Consider the following 25,164-nt stretch of genomic DNA (forward strand, 5'->3'; position numbering starts at 1 on the left):
TACCCTGTGAAAAAGGTAAAATCATATCTTTGCTCTATGGATAAGAAAACTGAGAGGCAGGTTGTCACTACACAATTATGCCTCGGAACTAGCAAATCAATGCTCAAATTCAAGTTTGCCTGACAGTAGGTCCTAAGTTCCCAGGCTTCTTATTGCATTTCACAAAAGCCATCATTCTACAATATAACTCATACTAACAGTTCAAACAAGAAATATTCTGAACATAATGAAACCACACACACACTCTTTTTATTTTTATTTATATTTCTTAGTTCAAGAATTACACACTAGCCAACATTATTATATATTTACATGCTGAAACTGGCTGCAATAAGTTTAAATTCAAGAAAATAATTCTTATGTGCTATTCATTTATAATCCTCATTTTTTAACTATCTCATGTATCCCAGAGATTTTAGTAGTCCTGTTTTTAGAAAGACATGAAAATAGATGCAATGATATCCACTGTGTTTTGCATTTTTCTAGCCATTGGAAAATGTGCATTATGTGCATATTAAGAAAGGCTACAAGGTAATTAGTAAGGCTGATAATCACTACATTGTGAAGAAACTAGAATATCACTTTTTTTTTTTATAAAAGGACAATTTAGAACTGTGCAGGGACAATATTCATAACAGAACTATTTAAACACCCATGCAAAATAAATCAAAATGGTTGTGAGATTTAAATTAAACCATAGGCAACTTTGTTTAATTATATTTAAAATGACCATGGTTGAACTCAAATTATTGAACCAAAAAAGAAAAAAAAAAGAAAAAAACAAACTGATGGAACTGTCAAGTTGCTTCAAATGGCACAAGGACACACACGGGCATCAGATTAGAGGATGTGACAGGGCAGTGACATTTGGTTTGGGAACTCAAAGGACATACAGTTTTGTTTTTCATCATTTGAATCATATTGATCTTCATCAAAAATAAAACTTATTTAAGCAAATTAAAATTTGATGTCAGATTTTTGAATAGATCTACAGAAATATTCTACTTCAACTTCCAAAAACTTAATAGCTTTTTAAGAGTCCTGCTTTTTCTTTCTCTTTCTTTCTTTCTTTGAATGGATTTCTTTAGGGCAGTATCTTCATTAGCATTCTATTCACTCCTTTCTGTTCTGTTTTTTACAATGTTCCTAGTGCATTTGGAAAATACATTTTTTAAACCTTTGGTGTGAAGCAGTGTCCTTTTTTCCCCCATTATCTCATATTTTTTTTTTCCTTTTTTGTTTTTCAATAATTCTGGAGTCTTTGGTTGAAAGGAACAACACTACCTAAGGACAAAATACTATTATTAAAAAAAAGTCTTCTAGTATGTATTGTCTGTAATACATTTCTGGAGCTGGTGTGAATAAACTTTTTTATTTTCTGTAGTGCCATCTATACAAACTTTTACTCTTTGAAAACTGAGATTTAAGTTGCAAACTTTGGTTTCTTGAACTCTGACATATAAAAAACTCTATTAAGTAATCAATGATCATTTTTGCTTTTCCCAATTGCCATTTCAAAGGCTATCTCTTGTTTGTTACATTGACTACATAAACAGTAGAGTGTTTCCCATAGACGGGTAGAGAGACAGAGTGCATAAGCAAAAGATTATGTGTGTTTGAGTGTGTGTATGTGACTGTCTGTGACTGTGTGTGTGACAGCAAATTGAAACCCTTCTGTCTGGGATTCCCAAACCATTTATGCAAAAGGGTGTTTAAATTACTCTGCTGGGGGCACTGCAGTAACCGTACTTAGTAAAAAATAAATAAAAATTAAGAAAAAAACTAAACAATTGTTTGTATCTATTGACTATTCATTTACAGCATGTTTAATTATTTACATATTATAACACATCAACTTAAGCCATAAACAGAATTAGCACATTGCCTTACCATAAAATACAAATTAGAAGTTAAAAATATTTAAGAAATCTGTTTTAATATTTACACACGCTCAGTGAAAGTTATGGTTGCTCACATTACATGTACTCTGTACATTTAGCCAAATGGCATGATTGCTACAGTTGTGAATACTTAGTATTTTGCCCTAACCAACATGGTGGGGTTTAGTTTTTTTTTTTCTTCCTCTTTGGAGGAATTTTTATCATTTTTCACTTTCTTAAGACATGTTTGTTTTTGAATCACCAATGGACAATGTTATTTGTTTCCTTGAAAAAGAGAGCAATTGGACAAGCAATGTGACAACTACTTAACTTCTGATGTTCTGGGGTACAGTACTATTGTGGAGTTAAACTGTGCAATGGTTCATAAAAACTGTAGGCATTAATCTGCTGATAGAGAAATGCTTAGTACCCTGTGTTACTTATTTCAATATGTTGATTTTTGTTTGCCAAATTAAAAATACTCATATACTGGTTTAATGAAGGAAACAAAACATATTAGCTTATTCCTTTTGTTTTCCAACATATGAGTGCATATATATGTATGTATGTTTATATGGACCTATATATACACATATATACACGTAGATATGTTGTAAGACCTGTTTTGTTGATGTTGCTTTGCCATTTTTCTTGTTGAGTATGAAGGTAATCATTAAACTGGAGCACAGTTACCTATAGAAGATGGAAATTATCTTAGTTGCCAATTTAATGCAGGTCTTGCTTTAAATAAACGTGATTCATATCCCCATTACGCATTCCACTGCTCTTTCTTTATGTGTTGTGCTTTTGTAAGCTGACAGATTTTTTGTGTGTGTTCCTAATGCTAGAATGTAAAGTCTTTTGGTTCATAAACCATTATTATTATTATTATTTTACTTAGCACTGCTTTTGAAGAAATGAGAAAAGGTCTAGATGGCACTGCTTGAATCTTTTCCCCTGTTAATAAATTGCAGTAGAAAGAATTTTAACATTCCTTATGCAAACACATGGTTATGTTGCATGAGTTTTCAATTCTGAAATGCATTTCATACCTACTAGCAGTCATGTACAATATATATATATACAGATTGAGATCAAAGATTTCATGTAGACTGTGCATTTTAGAGTCAGAATTTGTCCATGAATTTCACAAAGATGAAAAAACACCTTAATTGCTGGCTATCTGGCTGTTTATAATGAAAAGAAAATCTATACATATGTATAAACTGATAGTAATCCCGTATCAGAACTACTAAACACACCTTTGTGGTCCTTTAGCTTAACAACTGGCTATCAAGCTGACTGGTCTTCCTAGATTTATCAGGTCTAGCACCCCTCCTCGCATTTGATGACTGCATTTCAATTCAACGAAACATACATTTAAGAATAAATTCTACATCTACTGTTATTTCTGGAGAGGATGAGTCAGTTGTTTCTATCTCTGTGGTTACTGAGTGCCAATGTATGCTTTTTACTCTAGGGCATTGCTTCTAAGGTCCCATCTTTTTTCCTTTGCCTCATTTCTTGTATCACTGAGAGCAGAAATGAATTCCTGTTTTTATGCTTTTGAGGCTCAAGCTGCAAAGATGCACTTTGATCTGGATTGTTCTGCTGACTTCCTTGGACATCTAAAATTTTGTTGTAATCATAAATGGCAATATCAAAGATTTTTATGGCTTGTACAGTGATTGCACATAAGAGCCCACTTGTACACTTGGGCTCTGAGTTGACTCTAGAAGAGCCTTTTCAGAATGGCATTTTGGAGTTGTGCCCTGAGTTATCAATATGTTCCTTCCTGATGTTTTTTAGTCAAACTTTACCCCCTGTTGACAAGGGGTAGGCACTTTACTTAGTGTGATGCCCCAAAATGATTGCCTAGGAGAAAGTGTGTCCCTGGAGAAACACGAAGAATCTCTACTCTGAGCCTATAAGAAGAATATTGGTCAGATTCTGCCCAGAGATGATATTCAGAGGTGCTCAAGATTCTGTAATCAAAAGAAAAGGGCCAAGGTTTCCTACATGGGTGGAAAAAAATACCATCCCATTCTGGGGCAAATTCAGAAATCTGAAGGATAAAAATTTGGTGTTGTTCTTGGACAGCTGGAATGCAAGGGCAATAGTACTCCATCATATTCCAAGTTGCTGAATCATGAAGGAAACAAGAAATCAAGAAAACATACATTATCCACAGGAGGATACTGGCTGCTATGCACAATTAGGGATGCTACTCTAAAAAGAAGAGGTTTCTTTGTTTTAAAAATAGAAATAGCAAAGTCATCCTCCAATAAAAAGTTCAATCAAATTAAACTTTAAGGAAAATTTAGCAATTCACTATTTTCTATATGAAAAGCAAAACATGAGCCTCATATTGACAGAAGGAAGACGTATTAGCTTATTCCCTTTCTTGTCTAACATATGAATGCGTATGTCCAATTACTGTAGAAAGAAGCACAATGGCATATAATTTAAAAATAGAAAAAAAAAATACATAATGCCTGCCTGATTAACAGTTATATATTTTTCTGCAATATCACCTGAGGATCATACCATTTATCATGTTTGTGTGGCTTTGTTGTTATTTTCCACTAGTTTTCATATTTTCCTTGATTAAGCAGATCGCAACATATACAATGAAAGCAATCTTAAGAAAATCAAGCCCAAAACAAATGAACCCACAAATTAACTCTCCGTGTCTTCATACTCCTTGAAATATTATTTGTGCTGAAAAATACAATGGTGAATTTCATTGCACATAAGAAAATACAGTTCACTCAATCACTCCAAAGCCTTACTTTACCAGTCTCCTAAGAATATAATCAGAATTTTGGAAGCAAAAAAAAAAAAGAAAGAAAGCTGGAGAGGACCATGAATCCTTTAAAGCGATGAACAAATCCTTCTCTTGAAATACCCTATTAAATTCAGAAATAAAATTACAGGGACAAAAATTGCAGGGACAGCCAACTTCGTCTGAGAAAAACAATCTGTTTGCTAGTTTGTGCTCTGTATTTGTGTATTTGAATGACTCTGAATCTAACCTGAGTATCTAAGACAATTCCCATTTCTCTAACTTTTGTATTTCATGGTCATCTTTGATTAAACTATAAAAACCTCTTTAGGTATGCTGTCAAAAGCTTGTGATGTTGGAAAAACAATCTCTCTTACTCACCCTTTGCCACTAGACACAGTACGTATAGACCAGATGCTGTGTGGAACTGATAAGGGTCATGCTTGCTTGCTTGCTTGATTTTTGTTACAACCGTCATTTCTGATTTTCTACTCTGCTCTGTGTTGTTAACTCTTACTTTAACCACCTAGGAAATAGCTGTTTAGCAAAAATTTCCTTGGCCACCATGCACGATAATGTTCAGAAGTCTCCTCATCTCTAAATGCCAAAATGAAAGACATCATAGTTGATCCTTTGTGCTCAAGCTAAGAGACTGGCCAAATCAGTTTCCTGAGTCTCTGTCTTGATTCCCCTAGCCTGCTCCAATCACAAGAGAATCTTTTAGAAACCAGTGGGAGTAACCTTCCCATGACACTATTATCATCTTAGTAAGAAAAGCATAGATCATCTTCAAGTAATGTGTTTGCATGGCATTACAGATAATGTTTCATAAGCACATTGCCATCTCAACAGCATGCCAACCTTAAAAAGGAAGATGAGGAGTATCTGGTTATGACCAAATGACTGACAATGCTATTGAGTCTTCTAAGAATATCTTCCAAATTATTCCCCTCTGAGTAGGCTGCATACTAAACAGACAACATGGAGCACTCAGGCTGTCTTGCCACCATGCGTACAAATCACTTGCGTTTTAACTGGAAAACCACAAGGACCTTAGTGTATTCATTACTTAGCAGAAGCAACCCGAATGGTATGAAATGGACCACAGGATAGGCCAGCAACTAAGGTATTTTAGCATCACTTTTGTCCTGGATTGATGTGTTTTCCAAGTCCTACATCAGGCTGTACAACTGGTTTGAGGAGGAATCTAGTCCTTGCTTCCAGTGGGAGGCCATGTTTTAGTTCACATAATAAAGCCAATAGACGATGTTGAAGAAGGAAAAAACCACTGGGAAGAATATGCGGGACCACCGATCTATGGCATTGACATCAGTCAAGTCAGGGATGGTGATTTTCAGTTGGGAGGCGCGTCTCCTCAGGCGACTTTTCTTTTGTGCCACATGTCGTTCCAGAGCATTTCGGCCAAAACTATGTCTGGGCAACCCGGCTTTCCGGTACTGGATGCTGGAGGCATCATAGGCTAGCATTGTGCTTCTGGGGTCTCCAAGTCCCATCACAGCCTCAGATGTGGCCATTTCATTTTTTATCTCGAGAGTGCTCAGTAAGATGTTCTCATGGGGGTCCATCTGCAAGGCAGAAGAATCAAAAAGACAATCAGAACAAAGAAGCTTTACAGGTGCTTACTAGGCAAGGCACTATGATCGGCACTTAAGGGATTTATAATAGTGGTAAAGAGAGCTTCCTTTGAGATTACATTACCAGAGTCTGAATTGAGACTCTACCACTAAAGCTATTTGAGGTTCAGTTTCTCCATTTATTAAATAATATAATAATCCCACCCTAGAGGATTGCTGTAATGATGTAATTATATAACAGACTGTTGCTAGTATCGTTTTCATTAGTTCTTCTTAGGGTGTGCAGAGAAATCGAAGGCATGGCACCCTTTTGAAGAATTTATAGTCTTGATATGAACACATAAAAATTAAACTGTGCTAGGCATGCAACAGTATTAGGAAACTAATCACTGAATTGTGCTCACAAAAGTAGCCTAATTATAGATGAATTAATAACAAAACTAGAACTAAAAATAGTGGATAACTATCAAGTACTTGCCATTTATGTCAGGCATTTTTTTGGGGTACAATTTCATCTAATTGATGTTTCTTAAAACTCCCCGTTATGAGATGTCACCTTAAATTTGTGATGTCCATATAAACAGGGTAAATAGTGTTGAAGAATACAAATGCAGGACCTATGTGACTCATCAAAGTAACCACAGTATTGAGAATAAGAAGGAATTCAAAAATAGGAGCATAACAGCCAGATCCACTGTTGATGGGGAGGACTGAGAAGAGGAAAGGGAAGAGGGTAGGATTAGAGAGGAAGCAACAAGCCTGCAGCTGACTGTGCTCAATTGAATTCTGGGCCTCAGGAGTACAATTAGTTGGCTATGCAGATAGTCAACTCATCTCTCTTGGATAATTTCTTCTTGCAAAGCTAAAAGCAAAGGATAAATAGATATCATGATTTCCAAACATTAAATTATTACATAACGTTCTTTCTTGTATTAAGAAGGGAAGATTTGTACGCCTTATTTTTAAGAGGCCTCAACTGCTACAGATAATAAAACCTAGACGGAACAAGTTTTTATTAACAAGACAGTATATTTATTTCGGTGGATAATCAAGATATACCAATTATCAGTAAAGTTTCTCAAATCATAAGGAAAAAAATGGCCAGTGATAGGCTCTGATGATATTTGGAAACAAGGCATATAACCAAACACTTAATTGGAAGATACAATGCTCTGAGCTTCATGAATTATGCAGAAGGTAAAAAAGAATGTTGCTAAGATTATATATTAACAATTACCTTTCAACTGTGGTTTAATGGCCATGTATTATAAATTCAAATCTAAAATCTTTTGAGAAATAAAAGCTATAAAATATGCTGGAACATAATAATTGACCAATTAATCTCTGCCTACTGATCAGACATTCTGCATGTTTACTTTATGGTATCATTTTGCTTAGAGGAAATAATAAACAAATATATTATTAAAATGAATTGTAAAAGTTTATATGATTTGGAAACAAAGCTGAATAAATGTTATAAAAGATCTGCCAATGAAGGGTCAGGTAATGGCTTTAATGAGGACTTCCTTGACCTACAGAAGGAAGCAACATTTAAAGGTTCCTGTTAAGTACCAGTGGTTTGCAGCAACTGATTCACTGAATGCTCACAATGTACCTTGGAAATGGCATTTTTTCCCAGGGGTTATAGGTGAGGGCCTTCACCAAATTTCTCAAAGCCACATAGTTACTAAATGGTGGAGTTGGAATTGAAATGTTGACCATTACAGTCCAAATGCTGGGAGTGGGGAGTCCTTTCCAACACTTAAGGAAAGTAAACCTGATGGAAATGGGACACCGATCCTTCACTGTTATTTTAACAGTATGCTTGTTTTCTCTTCTTCTCTGGGTTGTTAACTGTTCCTTTAGTGACTTGGAAAATAACTTAATTTGTACAATTTCTTTGGCCACTATGCATGATGTTGTCCAGAAATTTCCCTTCTTTAACCACTAGGATATTTGCTTCTCTATTGAGCGATTAAAATAAGGAGAGTTACGAATTGACACCAGAGCTGGCTGAGTTCAAACTATAAAATAGCAATAACGATCATAATAAAAACTATTGGCAGCTATGGGTTACTATTAAGGGAGACTTGCTTAAAGCTTGAAACAAATTATTTTTGAGTTATTTATTTAATCTTAGTGGGTTTCTGCTTCACTATCCAAATTTAAGAGTTGAATTAGGTAATCCATAAAGTTCTATTAGTTACTTATTTTTTTATTCATGAATTAAAAAAAAATTGACTGAACATCCAATATGTGTTTGGTCCTATGCCAAATATCACAGATACAGTGGTGAGAAAGACGGAATTGCTGCTGCATCCTAGTGCGAATAACAGTCTCCAAAAAGAATACTGGGGTTGGAGTCAGAGTCAAAAGACTGTAGTTGTGGCTCTTCCATTTGTTATTTTTGACCTGGAAAAATTACCTAATCCTTTGAATCTGGTTTCTTCCATGGACTAAGAATAGGATTCGGGAAGACTAACTGAAATAAAATATGTGAAGAAAAACTTGGAAAAACTAAAGCAACAGGCAAAGTTGATTATTATGACATGCCATAGATGAAGTTTATTTACTTACTGGTTCCACTGACATGGCAAAAAAACCACAAATAATTATACCTGAAAGAAAATTAAGTATGTTTGCTCTTGTGGTGTATATGTATGAGTGATGAACTTTCTGTAGGTAAAAATCATCTCAGACTTACTGGAGATCTTAACAGACTGAAGTGGGAGGGTGGTGGGGTGGGAAAGGTGGGGTGTATTGAACACCTGTATCAATTTATGAAGGGCAGCTACTCCTTAGTGTCTTTCATATCATTAGAATACTTCAACTTAAAATAGACTGCTTATTTTAATTTTTATTATTATACATTAAGTTCTGGGATACATGTGCAGAATGTGCAGGTTTGTTACATAGGTATACATGTGCCATAGTGGTTTGCTGTACCCATCAACCCATCATCTACATTAATTATTTCTCCTAATGCTATCCCTCCCCTACTCCCCAACCCCCTGACAGTTCTTGGTGTGTGATGTTCCCTTCCCTGTGTTCTCACTGTTCAACTCCCACTTACGAGTGAGAACATGCAGTGTTTGGTTTTCTATTCCTATGTTAGTTTGCTGAGAATGATGGTTTCCAGCTTCATCCAGGTCCTTGCAAGGGACATGACGAACTCATCCTTTTTTATGGCTGTATAATATTCCATGGTATATATGTGTCACATTTTCTTTATCAAGTCTATCATTGATTGGCATTTGGGTTGGTTCCAATTCTTTGCTATTGTGAATAGTGCAGCAATAAACATATGTGTGCATGTGTCTTTATAGTAGAATGATTTATATTTTTTGGGTATATACCTGGTAACGGGATTGTTGGGTCAAATGGTATTTCTGGCTCTAGATCCTTGAGGAATCATCACACTGTCTTCCACAGTGGTTGAACTAATTTACACTCCCACCAACAGTGTAAAAGTGTTCCTATTTCTCTGCATCCTATCCAGCATCTGTTGTTTCCTGACTTTTTAATGATTGCCATTCTAACTGGCGTGAGATGGTGTCTCATTGTGGTTTTGATTCACATTTCTCTAATGACCAGTGATGATGAGCTTTTTTTCATGTTTGTTGGCGGCATAAATGTTTTCTTTTGAGAAGTGTCTGTTCATATCCTTTATCCACCTTTTGATGGAGTTGTTTTTTTACTGTAAATTTGTTTAAGTTCCTTATAGATTCTGGATATTAGCCTTTTGTCAGATGAAGAGATTACAAACATTTTCTCCCATTCTGTAGGTTGCCTGTTCACTCTGATGAAAGTTTCTTTTGCTGCGCAGAAGCTCTTTAGTTTAATTAGATCCCATTTGTCGATTTTGGTTTTTGTTGCCATTGCTTTTGGTGTTTTAGTCTTGAAGTCTCTCCCCGTGCCTGTATCATTTACTTTATTTCTGTCTTCCCCACCATACTATACTTCTTGATGAAGAGAGACACAAAATCTGCCTCACTTATTATTGTATCTCCAAACATCTGGCATGGCACCTGGCACATAGCAGATGCTCAATAAGTAAATATTGATTAATGGAATTAATTTTGTGAACTCTCAGTAACTCACTCACCTCTTTGTGAGTCATCAATAAGATGGGTTTAACTTTGCAACACCAGCCTAAAGACTGGACTTCTGGGACCACCTCTTGAATTCCTTCCCTGCTCTAGGGCTTCTGCCTTTATTTATACAGGTCTCTTGCTATAGCAGCATACTCAGGTACCTGAGATTTGTAAACTGTATTTCCCACAGTGCTACTTCCATATCATATGCTCTTTTCTAACCCTAGAGAAGGGAACTTGGTGAGTACAACTAGAAGCCATAACTAACCATTTTACATATTGACCTCTTTCAGTTATCCCAGTATCTCTGTGGGGCAGGCACTGATCTTGTGCGTGAAATATAAGACACAGAGAGGTTAAGAAACTTAGTACAAGTTTGCGTACTGAATAGGTGGCAGAGCAAGAAGGAGAATCGGCTATTTTTACACTTTTTCATGCTGAGGCATAGCAGGTGCCCAGATAATCCCTGTAGCATTCCATAGCTCATAAAATAAGGCATTCTCAGTGCATGGTAGGGGCAGTCAACTGGAGGGGCATGGCATGCTTACAAAAATTTCCTTAATGAGGGGTGGATAAGAGTGTCTATAGTTAAATATGTCACTAAATTTCAGAGTCCTGCTAACTGCAGCACTAGCAAGTAAAGAGAATAGACATCTGTGCTTTGCCTGTTCATCAAGCACCACGCACTCCCCTTTCTGTCTGGGAAACCGCCACTTCCCCTTTCTCAGCTTCTGGGTGTCTGCTGTGGGTGTAGGCCAATCAGAGCCATTCTGACACCATAACTGGCTCAGTGGTGGGCACATGACCTTTTCTGAGCCAATGGCATGCCGTGAGCCTTCAGATGGCAACAGCAGAGTAAAAACTCTCAAATATTCCCCCTGGATCTGCACCTAGAAGTGAGTGGCTCAAATCAACAGAATCTGCTGAGAGATGGTTCAACTGTAAGAGCAGATCCTAATTTGGAAAGAGGCCAACACTAAAATAAAGAGCCTATGACCTATTGGTGCCTTGTGTCTATATCTGGATACCTGACTTGCTGATACTAAGCAAGACAGTATATTATCTTTCTTCCTTTCCCTGTCCCTTCCTCTTTTTCTCTCTCCCTCCGTCCCTCTTCCTCCTCTTCCTCTTCATTCTTATTCCTCTTTCTCACCTGCTCCCTTCTCTCTTTCTTTCTGAAGCCAGTATTACTTAGTTTTTCTGTTATTTGCATTCCAAAGAATCCTAACAGATATAATTCATCTCATTTAAATATCTCAACAATTCTATAAGACAGTATAGGTAGGGCAGGACAGAAATTAGAGGCATTTAATTTATAATAAAAAACTTGCAAAATTCAAATTTTCTTTTAACTAGGAAAATCTATTACAATAATACCATCTTCAGTGTGGTAGAAGAACACTGCAGAACAGTGTTGGGTTTCAATGTTTTAGGCTAGGACCTAAAGAACCTAGCTGCTGCTGAATTTTAGTGGCTGACTGCTAAACTGGCTTCATTTCCCTTTCTTTCCCTTGTCTTGTTTATTGTTCTTCTTTTCACTTCAAAAGGTGTGAGCTGTGTTGGGAGCAAAAGTACATGGTCAAGAGCAAAGGTACAGGAGATTGACAGGATTTTTGACTTCTTTGACACGTGTTTTAAAGGGTAAAAGTGGAGAAAGCCTGCAGGTAAACTACCCGTAAGTTTATTGAATTATAATCTCTTTTACTGTTTATATAAAAGAAAAAAATGACTTTACAAATCTGGATGTGAAATTCAATAGCAATTATCATTCCTTTTTCCCCTTTGAAATATCTGTTTTCATAAGGTACTTTCTATTTTTAATTTTTACTATTTTGGAGGCCTACTACACCACAGCAGAATAGCAGCAGAACAGGATAGATTCCCATTTGACAGGGCAGGAAACTGAAGTTCAGAAAAATAAACTGAATTACCCAAAATCTTATGACAAATAAGTCATAGAACATTGTAACAATTCTGGGTTGTTGATGCTTATCTTAATACAATAATATTCCATGCTGCCTCCAGCCTGTCTTAAAATCAACCAGTGAAGCCTAACTCAGATAGTGGTTTGGTGAGGGATAGTCTATTTGAGTGCTTCCCACACTTGAATACATATCAGACTACTCTGGAGGCCTTGTTAAAACAGGTCTGGTCTCGACTCCCAGGACTCCTGAGTGAGTAAATCTGGAATGAATCTCAGTAATCTGCATTTCTAACAAGTTCCCAGGTGATGCTGGGATGCTGGCTTGGTGTCCACGCTTGGAAAACTGCTAGTCTATTGGACAGAATGACTTCAAATAAAGGAGGAGCAGAGGCCAGAAAAGTAATACACAAGCTGGAGACTGACCACAGTCCACACCACCAAGCTGAAAAGCAGCTTTCATAGACAGAGAACAACACATGCAGCTTCCATTAATTGAGTATTTACTGGAGGCAGGCATTGTATTAAAGGCTCTAAACAACTATCCTATTTAATGCTGATCTTGAATATTCTATAAACAGGATTATTAATACTCCAATTCTAAAAATGAGGAGGTTGAGAATTAGGGATAGTTAGCAATTTGCCTGGAGTTACACAGTAAATAATGGAGTTGGCATTTAACCTGTTTGTTCCAAGGTTTCTGTTCCCAATTACTAAACTATACAACTGCATTCTCAAGACTTTCCTCAATTATGAGTTCTGTCTTGGTGTGCCTTCTCTGTACCAGGCTATATTTAGGAGACTCAATTTTAGCAAATGGAAGGCATAGTAATGGTCACATGAATTTAGCTAATCCTTAAAATCGAGTTTCCACACCAGCCCTTTTAGACTTGCCCAAATGGATTTCCTAATTATTTTTCTCTTCACTCGAGCAGTGGAGACACAAGACAAATCAGTAAACTTTCCTCTTTCTTCTTCTTCTTCTTTTTTTTTTTTTTCCGATTAGGACATTAACGAAAGACAATTTTCCTTTAACCAATCAGAAGGACTATGTGGCAATCTCTGTTGCCCTGGAAAATGTAGAAAAATATTTGTCAAATTATTCTGTCTGGGCATTTTTGCCTATTCAAGGGGCTATGGGAATTTTGTTGTTAGTAATTGAAACAAGAGAGAGGAGGAAGCAAAAGTAAATGAAAGGCAGGAGAGGGAAGAGGTAGACTGGTGAATAAGCTGACATTCTCTGCAGATAAACTGCCTTTACAAGGAGCTATGCTGCAGGTCTTGCTTCAGTAGGAGGCTCCCTACCATCTGCTTTCTAGTCTAGCTTTAACTCCCAAGTCCATTCCTGACAAGGTTTTTTGAAGAGGCTCTATTAAGCACGCGAATGCCAACAAAGAAGTCTCCTGCTTCCAATTCAACTATCTACTCTGGAAATCATGCTTTATCTAGAGTTATTGTGCTTATCAATCAAGAAACAAGTGCTGACATTTTGAGATGGACTGATTTATTTGCACTAACATCCCAGAGCCTTCTCCAAATGATTCTGTGAATGAGGGCAGTTTGTACACCAACCGAATCAGCTGTTCTGTTGGTTGAAAAATGGACTTCCCTGCTATCTTGAATTATTTTCCAGACTGACCCATGTGATGATGGTTCTAACAACCATCGTGTTAAATGTTTTAGATTAAGAAGTTTGCTTTCCCCTCTTCCTATGTCTATCCTAACATTTTTCATGACAAGGAAAGAAATATGCTTGGTTAACAGAGTTCCATTTTGCTTAAAATATATTGTATTAAACCCTGAAGAGGGGGCCTTATTTTTATATAATAATCAGTTAATTCCAAGTTTGGTTTAGGCTTGCTGCTTCCCTTCCTGCAAACTTCTTCAAGGTAGGAATATACTCTGGAGAGATGTCCTTGTGATAGTCTATAGTCATATACAGAAAAACAACTCAAAGCCCTCAATAACTTAACAACATCACATGCTTATCTTGCGAAGGTGAAATAGGACTATCTGAAATCCAGGTTCACCAGTCATATCATCAAGAGAAGAGTGAGAAATTGTAAAAATCCAAGAAATCCTAACTGTGAAATTTCCAGTTACTGTGACTTGTGTGTGGGTAGAGGAGATGGTGTTTTATCTTCCATGAAATGGCACTGTGACCCAAATGACTTGAAATGCTTAAGCAATGGACTGTTAATCCCCTGGGAATATCCAAAGCAGTCTTTCCAAAAATAATACTCTGAGACTACCTACCATGCACTTAGTGTTTTAAGAGGTCAAAGAAAGTTCACTCAATCAGAATATGAAATGCAAATTCTATGAGAGCAAGGGAAGGCCAACATCTTTGACTCTTCAAATCTCTGTGCCAATGAAAATGGAGAAATGCCAACAAAAATTGGGAGTTTGGAACTGGAAAGTAAACAGGAAATACTGCTAAAATACCCAGGTAGTTTCATTACAGTAATTTTAAATAAAAAATGGTGGAAATGAGTGAGGATTCTTTCTACTCTGCCTTTTTAACTTCTATTATACAATAATAAAGTTAAATTTTACAACCAAACTATGAGAATGGAGTTAGTACTACCAGCATTTTATAACAGCCCTTCCCATCAAAACACAGAAATTTATGGCTTGTTCAAAGCTAGTTAAGTTGTAAAACAATAATTTGAACTTATGTTTATGGATTCAAACCTATGCTTTTTCCACTGTTTTCAATATATAATGAAAAGATACTTATGAAGTGGACACTGTTGGCTCTGAGATATGATGCTATCTAGTTGTTATTGTTTTGATTCTTAAATTTTAAATTCTAATGAGTAAGCCACCTGAATGCCTATCTTCAAGTTTCCTTAGTAAACAAAACCTTTGTTAAAGAATCATGTTAATGAATTCAGTCTTTATGGATCGGGGACCTATGTCATCTTCTACTTCCAATACAAAATAATTAATCTGATCAAGTGGGTAAATCAAGTGAACATGTGTAGCTTTACACTGCTGTTTCAAGTGATGATGGTTTTAGAGGAAGTAAGAGGCAGACATGTGGAGCAGAAAGAGAAGAGTAAGATTTTACTCTTCAAAAGATCCCAGAAGATACAGATAATTAATTAATCTGCATTAATTGTAAGGTGAGAAGACCTTCGAAAGCATGAGCTGCCAAGAGAACTGACACCCTTTTGCCTTTTGGTCCTTCTTAAAGGCGTTCCTGCCCCTGTCAAAGTCCACAATGGAGTGAAAATAACACTAACCTCAGAGATGAGCGCAGGTTCTAATCCCATGTTACTGTCTCTGGGCCTCAGTGTTCTTTATCTAGGTGGGCTTGGGGAATCCTTTGCTAACTTCCTCCCCTAGTTTCAATCCTCTAACTATAAGTTCAACAAATTCGTGTTTCCTTTATGATGGGAAACATGTGGGCAGGGACTGTGTCTTGTTGCTTAAGTATCCCTAAAGCTGACCAGTACAGTTGGTACAAAGTAAGTATTCAAAACAAAACTTGCTAAATTGAATTACTGAGAGGGTTAGAATAAGTCTGGGATCACACGTTCAAATAAGGCTAGGGAGGTCATATAAGAACGTGAAGCAGGTGTAGTGGAGATTTGGGAAAAGTTCAACCTGCAGTGAACTGGACTAAAAAACAAAAGTCCTTCTGAAGGACATTTAAATTCCAAACTTTAAATATTATGGTGGCCAAAATCACATCTTGGTCTAAGGGTTTAGCCCACAGGCTGCTGCGTCAAATTCCTTTTCAATTTAATTTATTAAAAATTTGCCTTCCACTTCCATTTAATATATAATTACCAACTGCCTTTAAAGCATGTATGGTATAATAGAAGAATGAAGGTTAAGGAAAATTTGCCTGGCAAAAATCTTGTAGTCTTGTAGCTTCCTTGCTGTGATCTTGATCCAGTGCTAGTATTTCTTTTCCCCACTGTGTAGGCCTTGCTGTGGCAACTTCTGCAGTAACCCTTTGAATTAGGAATTCTTGAGGAGCCTGCCTAATTTTTTGCAGCTTGGTATCTTCCATTTCTTTTACTCTCACAGCATCAGATTCATTTCTTTTGGAAAATGGTTCCTTTCTACATATCTGTTAATTTATGTGGAACGCATTAAAAATGGGAAATAAACTATAGATTACTGATTTTTTTTTTAAGAATAATATTCAGGTTGAGATAGGAGGATGAATGTTAAATTTTGGGGCGAGAAGAGTACATTCAAATTGTTACATTTAATATTATTAAAGCACACTTAATAAAATGAATGATGAATTGAATAATTTCTTTTAGAAGGCTAGAATTATTTCTGGGTGCCTCTTATTATAAAATATAGGCCACCAGTTTCAATTAAGGTTCAAAGTAGGGATTCATTTTCATTGTATGGGGAAAAAGATTGGGATCAGATTGAAAACATCTGAAGAAGGAAGAAGGGAAGAAAACTATATTTATGATATATCAATTTTAATAGATATTTCTTTCATTCAAAGAAGGCATTGGCTTCAAATTATTATGAACCCTCAGAAAGTGCAGAATGAAGTTAAGTTTTGCAATGAGCTTACATAAGCTCCAAATCTTATTTTTGACAAGTTTCAGGGAGGTAGGAATGAGAATCTGCCTACCCAATCCTGATAACTCAAAGAAGTTTTACACCTGTGAGCTTACATCCTGACAGGTGAAGGCTTGCTCTAGTTTGATTTTCATCTAGCTTATTGACTCAACTCCCAACCTGGAGAGAGACAATTGATCTAATCTTTTCATTAGCTGGTTCACACAACTCAAAAGCATTATGGGTGATGATTTGCTAAGATTTTTGTACACACCATCTACCTAGTAATCCATAGTATCCCAATCCATTTTTAAATAACACCATAGAGAACATTTGTTTTGGTTTCTTTCCACAAGACTGGAGACAGTCCAGTCTGTCAACCATTTCTAATACACAGGAATAAAGGCAGTGGGGAGAACAGTCAAACATGAGGAGAAAAGGAGCTATGTTTTTTTTTTCCCTGGGATTATACATATTGTCAATGATGATGACAGTGCACATCACTAAGAGGTAAAAGGAGTGGCTGACAGCCATACTCCTTTCCCCTTTATAATCTTCCAAAATCTCTGACAGTGAGTAGTAAATGTGAAAGTGGATCATGTTAAATATCAAGATTTACTGACAGGTCATGACTGACTTAAAGGTTGTCATCCAAATCTTCCCAGGTCGTTGGAGGACTCATGGTTCTCTCTCGTTCATGAGTTTTGAAACTGACGTCAATCTTGTCTCAAAAAGTAATGAGGATGGGTTTGGACATACAAAACCAGTCACTGCCTCAGTTCTGGGCAAGAGGGAAATTATAACCTGTCTCTAGTTTTCTGTCTAAGCAGAGAAGCCAAGTCTTGGTTTCTGTCCCCCTGAGGCAAGGCACTAATGTTTGAATCCTTTTAAAAATCTGACAACTCTTTCCCCCTGTAAGATATTGACCGAAAAAGAGAATTTCTAAGCTCAGAGACTTCACAAACCCCATCTAGACTATAAAAAGTTCTACTCAGATGTATCAGAGACATTTTTTCCATATATTCCTACTCCTACCTCCTCTTATTTTTTGTTTATTCGGCCAAGAAGCCAGAAAGCTGACCTAATGCAAACCTTATGGCAGGACTCCCAGTGAACACAGAACAAAAGGTTAACAGAGAAGCAGCAGTCTTCTTTTTCATAGGTGTGTGGGGAACAGAGCCAGTGGACTTTGCTTCTACAGATTCTGAGTTACATTTGGTTCTTGAAAAGCAGGGGCCACGAGCGTAGTGCCAAAATGGAGATCTTGAACAGAGATGAGTTGGATGGGGAGGATACATGGAATCTCATGGATTACTGAATCCTGTGAGAAAAAGTTTTGATACACGTTTAACGCTCAACTAGCATTGGATCTAGTTGCTGTGCTTAGAAAAATCAGAAGCACTGAGGGGAACTGATTCAGCATTAATTAATAAAACATGATGTCATCAAAATAACTCAGTGGAGGCTGGTAAGCCTGTGCTCACTGTGTACAGCAAAAGCCAAATAACTAATGCTAAGGTGAGTGTGATTGTGGAACAAATGTCTTTATAACAAATATGTATGGCAAATAACTAACTGAAAAAGCATTTATAAGCTGAAGTCAAATTCTTACTAGCTTATGGTTGATGCTAAATAATATGAATCTGTTTGAATAGAACCAAGGGATTTCTAAAATTTGCTGCATCATATAATTGAGAGGAGGATGATCCTTCCTCCTCCTTCCTCACCACTACACAGCTCCCATCTTTCAGACCTCAGTTAAAATTCTTTTTTTTTCATAAAGGAGTCTTTCCTGATCTTCCCTTATCTGATCCGATGCCCCATTATAGCAATGTAGGCACTTCCTTCACTGCCCTTATTTCCATTTATAATTATATATTACTTCTAAAGGAATTTGTTTAAGCTGTGTCTTCACATTAGAATGTGGTCACTGCGAGAGCAAGGCACATATTTGGTAAGGACTCAATAAATATCTGCTGAAATAAAAGGTAATAATACCATTAGCCAGTATTTAGTGGCCATGCACACTATATCCCAGGCACCTGTTAATAGTGCCTATTAACTCTACATGTGCCTATATTCCTCATCACAATCCTATGCAGTAGGTACATGAACTAACTCTCATGGCATAGATGAACAAACAGACTCTGAAAGATTAAATCACTTGCTAAAAGTAGCACAAGGAGTAGAGATCTAAGATTTGTACCTAGACAGTAATTTTGAGAACTCATCCTTGAGACTGATGCTACACTGCCTCCTTGGACTTCTTATATGTCCTCTTAAAACAATGAAACTTCCTATTGTTTTGATGTGAAGATATTTAGGAAATAGGAACATCCACTATGTAGCTGGAGGAATAGTGACAAGCACAGAGGACAGGAGCAGTGGACAAAACAGACAGAGATTATGGCCTGAGCACAGAAAGGTGGAGGCTAAAGGTGGCCTTGGGCCATCATAAGGGTATGGTCAGAGGGAACACAGAACTGTCGGGCCTATAGATAGTAAGGGGAAGTTAGAGGAAGCCCCTATGTCTGCATCTGCACAACAACTCAAGGCATCTTATCTTTTCCCTCTGGACACATTCTGTTATCTTTACAATTTTCTGATTATACATTTTAGGAAGAGCTACTGAAACAAGAGGGTCCCATGTTAGAATAATCTTACCTCTGGACTGCACAAACTCTTAAGATGACCCTGTAAAAATTCACATTTTTGGGGGGGGCGGTAAAGCAGTCCTATCATATTTAAGAATATGAGCACTGAAGCTGGGCTATCGGGCTAAAAGCTGACTGGGTGAAAGTCAAGGTCACAGAACTGTGATCTATGTGAGATCCTTAACCTTTCTAAGCCTCAGTTTCTTCAATTGTAAAAACAGGCAAAGTACTATCTGTTTTATTACACTATTGTGACAATTAAATGAGATAACTCACATAAAGTGATGAATCTGATAAACTGAAGGAACAGTAACTTTTATTATTATAGAAGGAAGGCGGGGAGGAATTGTGCTTGTATTATGCAATAATCAGGAGAGGTTTGGAATGGTAAACCAGTTCTTCACTCAAACAGCTAGGTTGTGACAGGGCAACATCGCAGCTGCTCAACTTCTCTTTATAAAGCAAATGAATGCATCAATACAGATGTGCTTCTCTTTGTTACAGCCCTCTGGCAGGGAGCTTCCTTTAGGTCTGTGGTTGTATAATCATCTAGTTTTGGTGTCAAGAAATTATCTAAAGTTGAGACCTTATATTCACAAGCCTAAGGAAAGAGATTGAATAATAATGTTTCTTTCTGATGCTTAATTTGGAGACCTTATTTGGTTTTGTATCCTTATAGTGGGCAGAGGCAAGAGATAACTGAAAATAAGCCATTTTGTTATCTTCCAACAGGGTCAGTCAGAGTTTGGGAAGGGAGTGCTTGTAGTCATCAGCAGAAGTAAGCTTTCAGGCTTATTTCAGGCTTCACTTACTGACGAGAAGTAAGTCTCTTTTCCTCCCAATTAAATGCATCTATAAAGAGAGTTTCATTAAGACGATAATGTTAATATAAAATCACATTTTGTAGATGGTCTTTTGAAAGTAGCATCCTGAATTCCTGTGTAGATAAGACCATTTATACAGTTTCTTAAGTCTCGAAGACATGAGGTTTGGAATTGGCTTTGAATGCTAGCTCCTCTGCTGATTAGCTATCTGACCTTGGACATGTTCCATTGCTTAGTTGAGCCTTCATCTCTTCATCTTTCAAATGAAGTTCTATGACCTAATCTTAAAATGAGCAATGTTATTTGCAGGGATGTTTTAAGACTGAGAAAAAAATCACATTGTTTTTGGTGAGATAAGATAGTTAAGGAGCCTACTCTCATGTCTGACATACATGGGCGCAGGTGTTAGAAGTTTTTTTAGATGTGTAACAAAAGGTACCCATTGCTATTGATACTTGCAACTTTAAACTTCTCTATCTGAGAGAGAATATATAAATTCATTGATTTATATACACAGGTAAGACTAATTCTTTATATTTTCTCCCTAGCTTCTCACAGTGGATGTTGTAGTTGAATCAATCCCATTCACGGCGACAATAGTTGAGACTGACCCCGTGTTTAGGTGCAGGCCTGATTGTTTTAAGTCAGTCTTGGTACCTCCCCTCCCTTGCCAAAGATTGGTTCGGGAATAGGAAGGACTATATCAATTGAGCCGATGAAATGAAAAGAGAAAAACATTTCATGCTAATGGATAGGAAGAATCAATATCATTAAAATGGCCATACTGCCCGTAAGCAACTTATAGATTCAATGGTATGCATATTAAACTACCATGGATATTCTTCACAGAACTAGAAAAAACTGTTCATATAGAACCAAATTCCTAAAGTACCGAAAAAGAGCCCAAATAGCCAAGGCAATCCTAAACAAAAAGAACAAAGCTGGAGGCATCACTCTACCCAACTTCAAATTATGCTATAGGGCTACACTAACCAAAACAGCATGGTACTGGTACAAGAACGGACACATATACCAATGGAGCAGAATAGAGGACACAGAATTAAGAACACACACCTACAACTATCTGATCTTCTACAAACCTGACCAAAACAAGCAATGGGGAAAGGAATCCTATTCAATAAATGTTGCTAAGATAACTGGCTAGCCATATGCAGATGATTGAAACTGAACATCTTCGTTACACTACATACAAAAATTAACTCAAGATGGATTAAAGACTTAAATGTAAAACCTAAAATGATAAAAACCCGGAAAACAACCTAGGCAATACAATTCAGGACATAGGCACACGCAAAGAGTTCATGATGAAGATACCAAAAGCAGTAACAACAACAGCGAAGATTGACAAATGAAGTGTGATTAAACTAAAGAACTCCTGCACAGCAAACAAAACTATCAACAGAGTAAACAACCTACAGAATGAGAGAACATTTTTTTAAACAATGCATCTGGCAAGGGTTTAATATCCAGCATCTATGAGAAATTTAGGAAAATTTATAAGACAAAAATAAGCAATTCTAGCAAAAAGTGGGCAAAGTACATGAACAGACACTTTTCAAAAGAAGACACACCTATGGCCAAAAATCATATGAAAAAAAGCTTAACATCACTGATCATCGGAGAAATGCAAATCAAAACCATGATGAGATACCATCTCACATGAGTCAGAATGGTTATTATTAAAAAGTCAAAAAACAACAAATGCTGATGAAGTTGTGGAGAAAAAGGAATGTTTATACACCGTTGAAGGGAGTATAAATTAGTTCAACGATTGTGGAAGACAGTGTGGCGATTTCTCAAAGACCTCAAGACAGAAATACCACTTGACCCAGCAATCTTATTACTGGGTATATACCCAAATTAATATAATTTTTTCTATTATAAAGACATATGTACATGCATATTCATTGCACCACTATTCACAATAGCAAATACATGAAATCAACCTAAATGCCCATCAGTGATAGACTAAATTTTTTTTAAAAGTGGTACATATATACTCTAGAATACCATGCAGCCATAAAAAAGAAAAAGATTATATCCTTTGCAGGGACATGAATGGAGCTGGAGGACATTATCCTTATCAAACTAATGCAGGAACAGAAAATCAAATGCTACATGTTCTCATTTATAAGTGGGAGCTAAATAATGAGAACACATGGACACATAGAGGGGAACAACACACACTAGGGCCTTCTAGAGGATGGAGGGTGGGAGAAGAGAAAGGATCAGGAAAAATAACTAATGGGTACTAGGCTTAATACCTGGGTGATCAAATAATCTGTACGACAAACCCCCATGACACAAGCTTAGCTATGTAACAAATCTGCACATATACCCTGGAACTTAAAATAAAAGTTAAAAGACAGAGAAATAGAAAGGAGAGGTTTCTTAAAGGCTTTGTATAAAAATAAATCTCCATCTCTCTTAGATATGAATGGAGAAACATGAAGCCTTATTGCTACTGGAAGCCACCTTATCTCAGAACAAGAAATCATTAACAAGATTTCTGGCTAGCTTGCTTATTTCTCTCTCTCTCTTTCTTCACATGCCTATGCATGATTTTTTCATGGGCCAGATACATTAAAGGTGAGTGGAAAATCAGAAGAGCCTCATTATCACAAATTCAAAATTGCAATCATTTCAGTTAAAATTCAACCTAGGATGATGGCACATACACACATACACAGATTTTTAATATCTTTTTCAAAAAATAATAACCTTCAAAGAAAGTTTAAAGTTATCCTACAGCATTTTTAACAAAAATGCCCTCATGTAAGTCCCTTATGTTTTGTCTAACTGCTTTCATATCTTTGATCTCCTTGCCATCTACACCATTAGAATATATTTGATATACTAGGCATGGACTTCCTCATCTCATGGATGATAAAACTAAAGATCCAGATAAATTTTTTTTTTCCACAAAGGTGCAGAGCTTTTCAGAGACTTAGCTAGGCTGAGTAACCCTGGCTTCTTGAATTCAAATTGGATTCTATGGCTGCCAATAATAGAACTGAAGAAAGATATTTTAAAACAGCTTCACACGCAATCTGTGATTCAAATGTGCAACTCAGAAAGAGAAATCTAGATTTATATTCCAGCTTTATTTAGTCCTAGTTCTACCACTAACTTGCTTATGTGACCCTGAGCAAGTCACTGAAATTTCTGGGTTTCAGTTTCTGTATGTGAAAGTGAAACAGCATCTTCAGGTAGGTTTCCTGCTCTTAAACCTGTGGTAGGCACAGCTAATTGACCAGTTGGTCTCGGATTCAACTACTGAATCCTCAGTGTAGTTCTCGAGGCAGCAACCAAGAGTCAGTCTGAGTTGTTACTTCAGGTATAACTCATTTACATTTCCTAGGCTGGATCTTTGCTATTTAATTTAGTTCACAGATCAGTCGCTTTGGCATCTCTGGGAAGTTTGTTAAAAATGCAGAACCTCAAGCCTTACCCTAGACCTACTGAGTAAGAATCTGCATTACCATAAGACCCCTAGGTCGTGTTTATACATGTTAAAGATGAAAAAGCACTGGGCTAGATAATATCTTAGATCCCTTAAAGTTATAAAAGTCAATGACTATAGGATTTATAAAACAGGTGTTACGGGGAGGAATTTTCCAAGAACTTTGAATAGCTCTCCAAGTCTGCTAAATGGTCTTCATCTATTTGGTGTAGGGTAGAAGAGTTAATCTGTAATATGTGTGTGTGTGTGTGTGTGTGTGTGTGTGCATGTGTGTGCTCCCCTTTCAGAATGCTAAATCAGTCTCAACCAAGGTACTGACTAAACCCTCAGGGGAGTCTAAGATGTAGAGGGAACTATGAGTTCACCTCAGCCAGGGATGCCTCATGCAGCTGCTGTCTGATGGTTTCTGTGAGTTTGGCCAATTACACGGTGAATTACCCCAGTGAATATTTGTCAAATGCACCATCCGCTCTCACTCCTCAACTCTCTTGTTAGAATTGCTCTTAATTTGACACAGCCTTGTCAAATATCTCTCTCTTTCATTCTAATACCAAATTCTCTTGGTTCTGAAATCTGAAGATGATGGCAGACAGTGAAAGTTGCTAACTTTATAAAACATAAGCTGCAAGTTGAGTTGGGAAATTAAGAAAATTATAAATTTAGAAAGATAAGAAGGAAGAGCAACCCCAGCTGACAATCCAATGCTTTGCCAAAGAATAAAATCTCAGCTAGACTCTGGGTCAAATATTGAAAACTATCAAAACAAAACAAAACAAAACAAAACAAAAACCTGGGTTCAAATCCCAGGTTTGCCACTAACTAGCAGTGTGAATAAATACATTACTTTTCCCTGGGCCTCAGCTTTTTCCTGCCAGTTAAATTAGAGCACATCAGTAACATTGAGAGTATATCACCTGGTGAACCGACAAGATTTAAAATTTTGTGAGCATCGAGTCATTTTGGAAATTTGCCGAAATGTGTATTATCAGGCAATCAGAAATTCTGATTCAGCAAATCCAGGGATGAGGGACGTTACATTCATAGATTGTTGATTCTGATGTTACAGTCTGAGAGTGACCCTCTCTATGAAGTGTTGTTATGGGGCAGTGGACAGTAAGAGATAACCAGAGCACCTGGCCAGCTCCTGGCTTTATGTAAGCTCTTGGTAAATGCTAGCTTCTGGAAGACATCAGTAGCAGCCCAGATAGTGGAAGTGGCTTGCTCAATTTTACACTGTGGGTAGGAGAAGGGATAGAACCTTTTCTACCGCACCAGAATGGTTTCTTGTGTGCTAGTATTTCTCAGATCAGCTTTGTTGGAACAACGCCAGGGACTGAGGAAGGATGCAGGTCAAGCTGTTATGTCCTGTCAAGTCAAGGAATGAGAAG

The 25,164-nt window shown here is 36.9% G+C and overlaps 1 protein-coding gene across 3 annotated transcripts in view; it reads right to left on the bottom strand.

Annotated features, from left to right (window-relative positions):
• Nucleotides 1-239: 239 nt before the first annotated feature.
• Nucleotides 240-25,164, bottom strand: part of GABRB2 (gamma-aminobutyric acid (GABA) A receptor, beta 2) — a 273,205-nt gene continuing 248,280 nt past the window's right edge. For all 3 annotated transcript variants that reach the window (XM_011947716.1, XM_011947713.1, XM_011947714.1), the window contains one exon: nt 240-6,251. In XM_011947716.1, the coding sequence (XP_011803106.1) occupies nt 5,904-6,251 (348 nt within the window). In that variant the 3' untranslated portion in view covers nt 240-5,903. The remainder of the gene's footprint in view (nt 6,252-25,164) is intronic.

The sequence above is a fragment of the Colobus angolensis genome, unplaced genomic scaffold (genome assembly GCF_000951035.1).
Source record: "Colobus angolensis palliatus isolate OR3802 unplaced genomic scaffold, Cang.pa_1.0 Scaffold27, whole genome shotgun sequence".
Lineage (NCBI taxonomy): Eukaryota > Metazoa > Chordata > Mammalia > Primates > Cercopithecidae > Colobus > Colobus angolensis.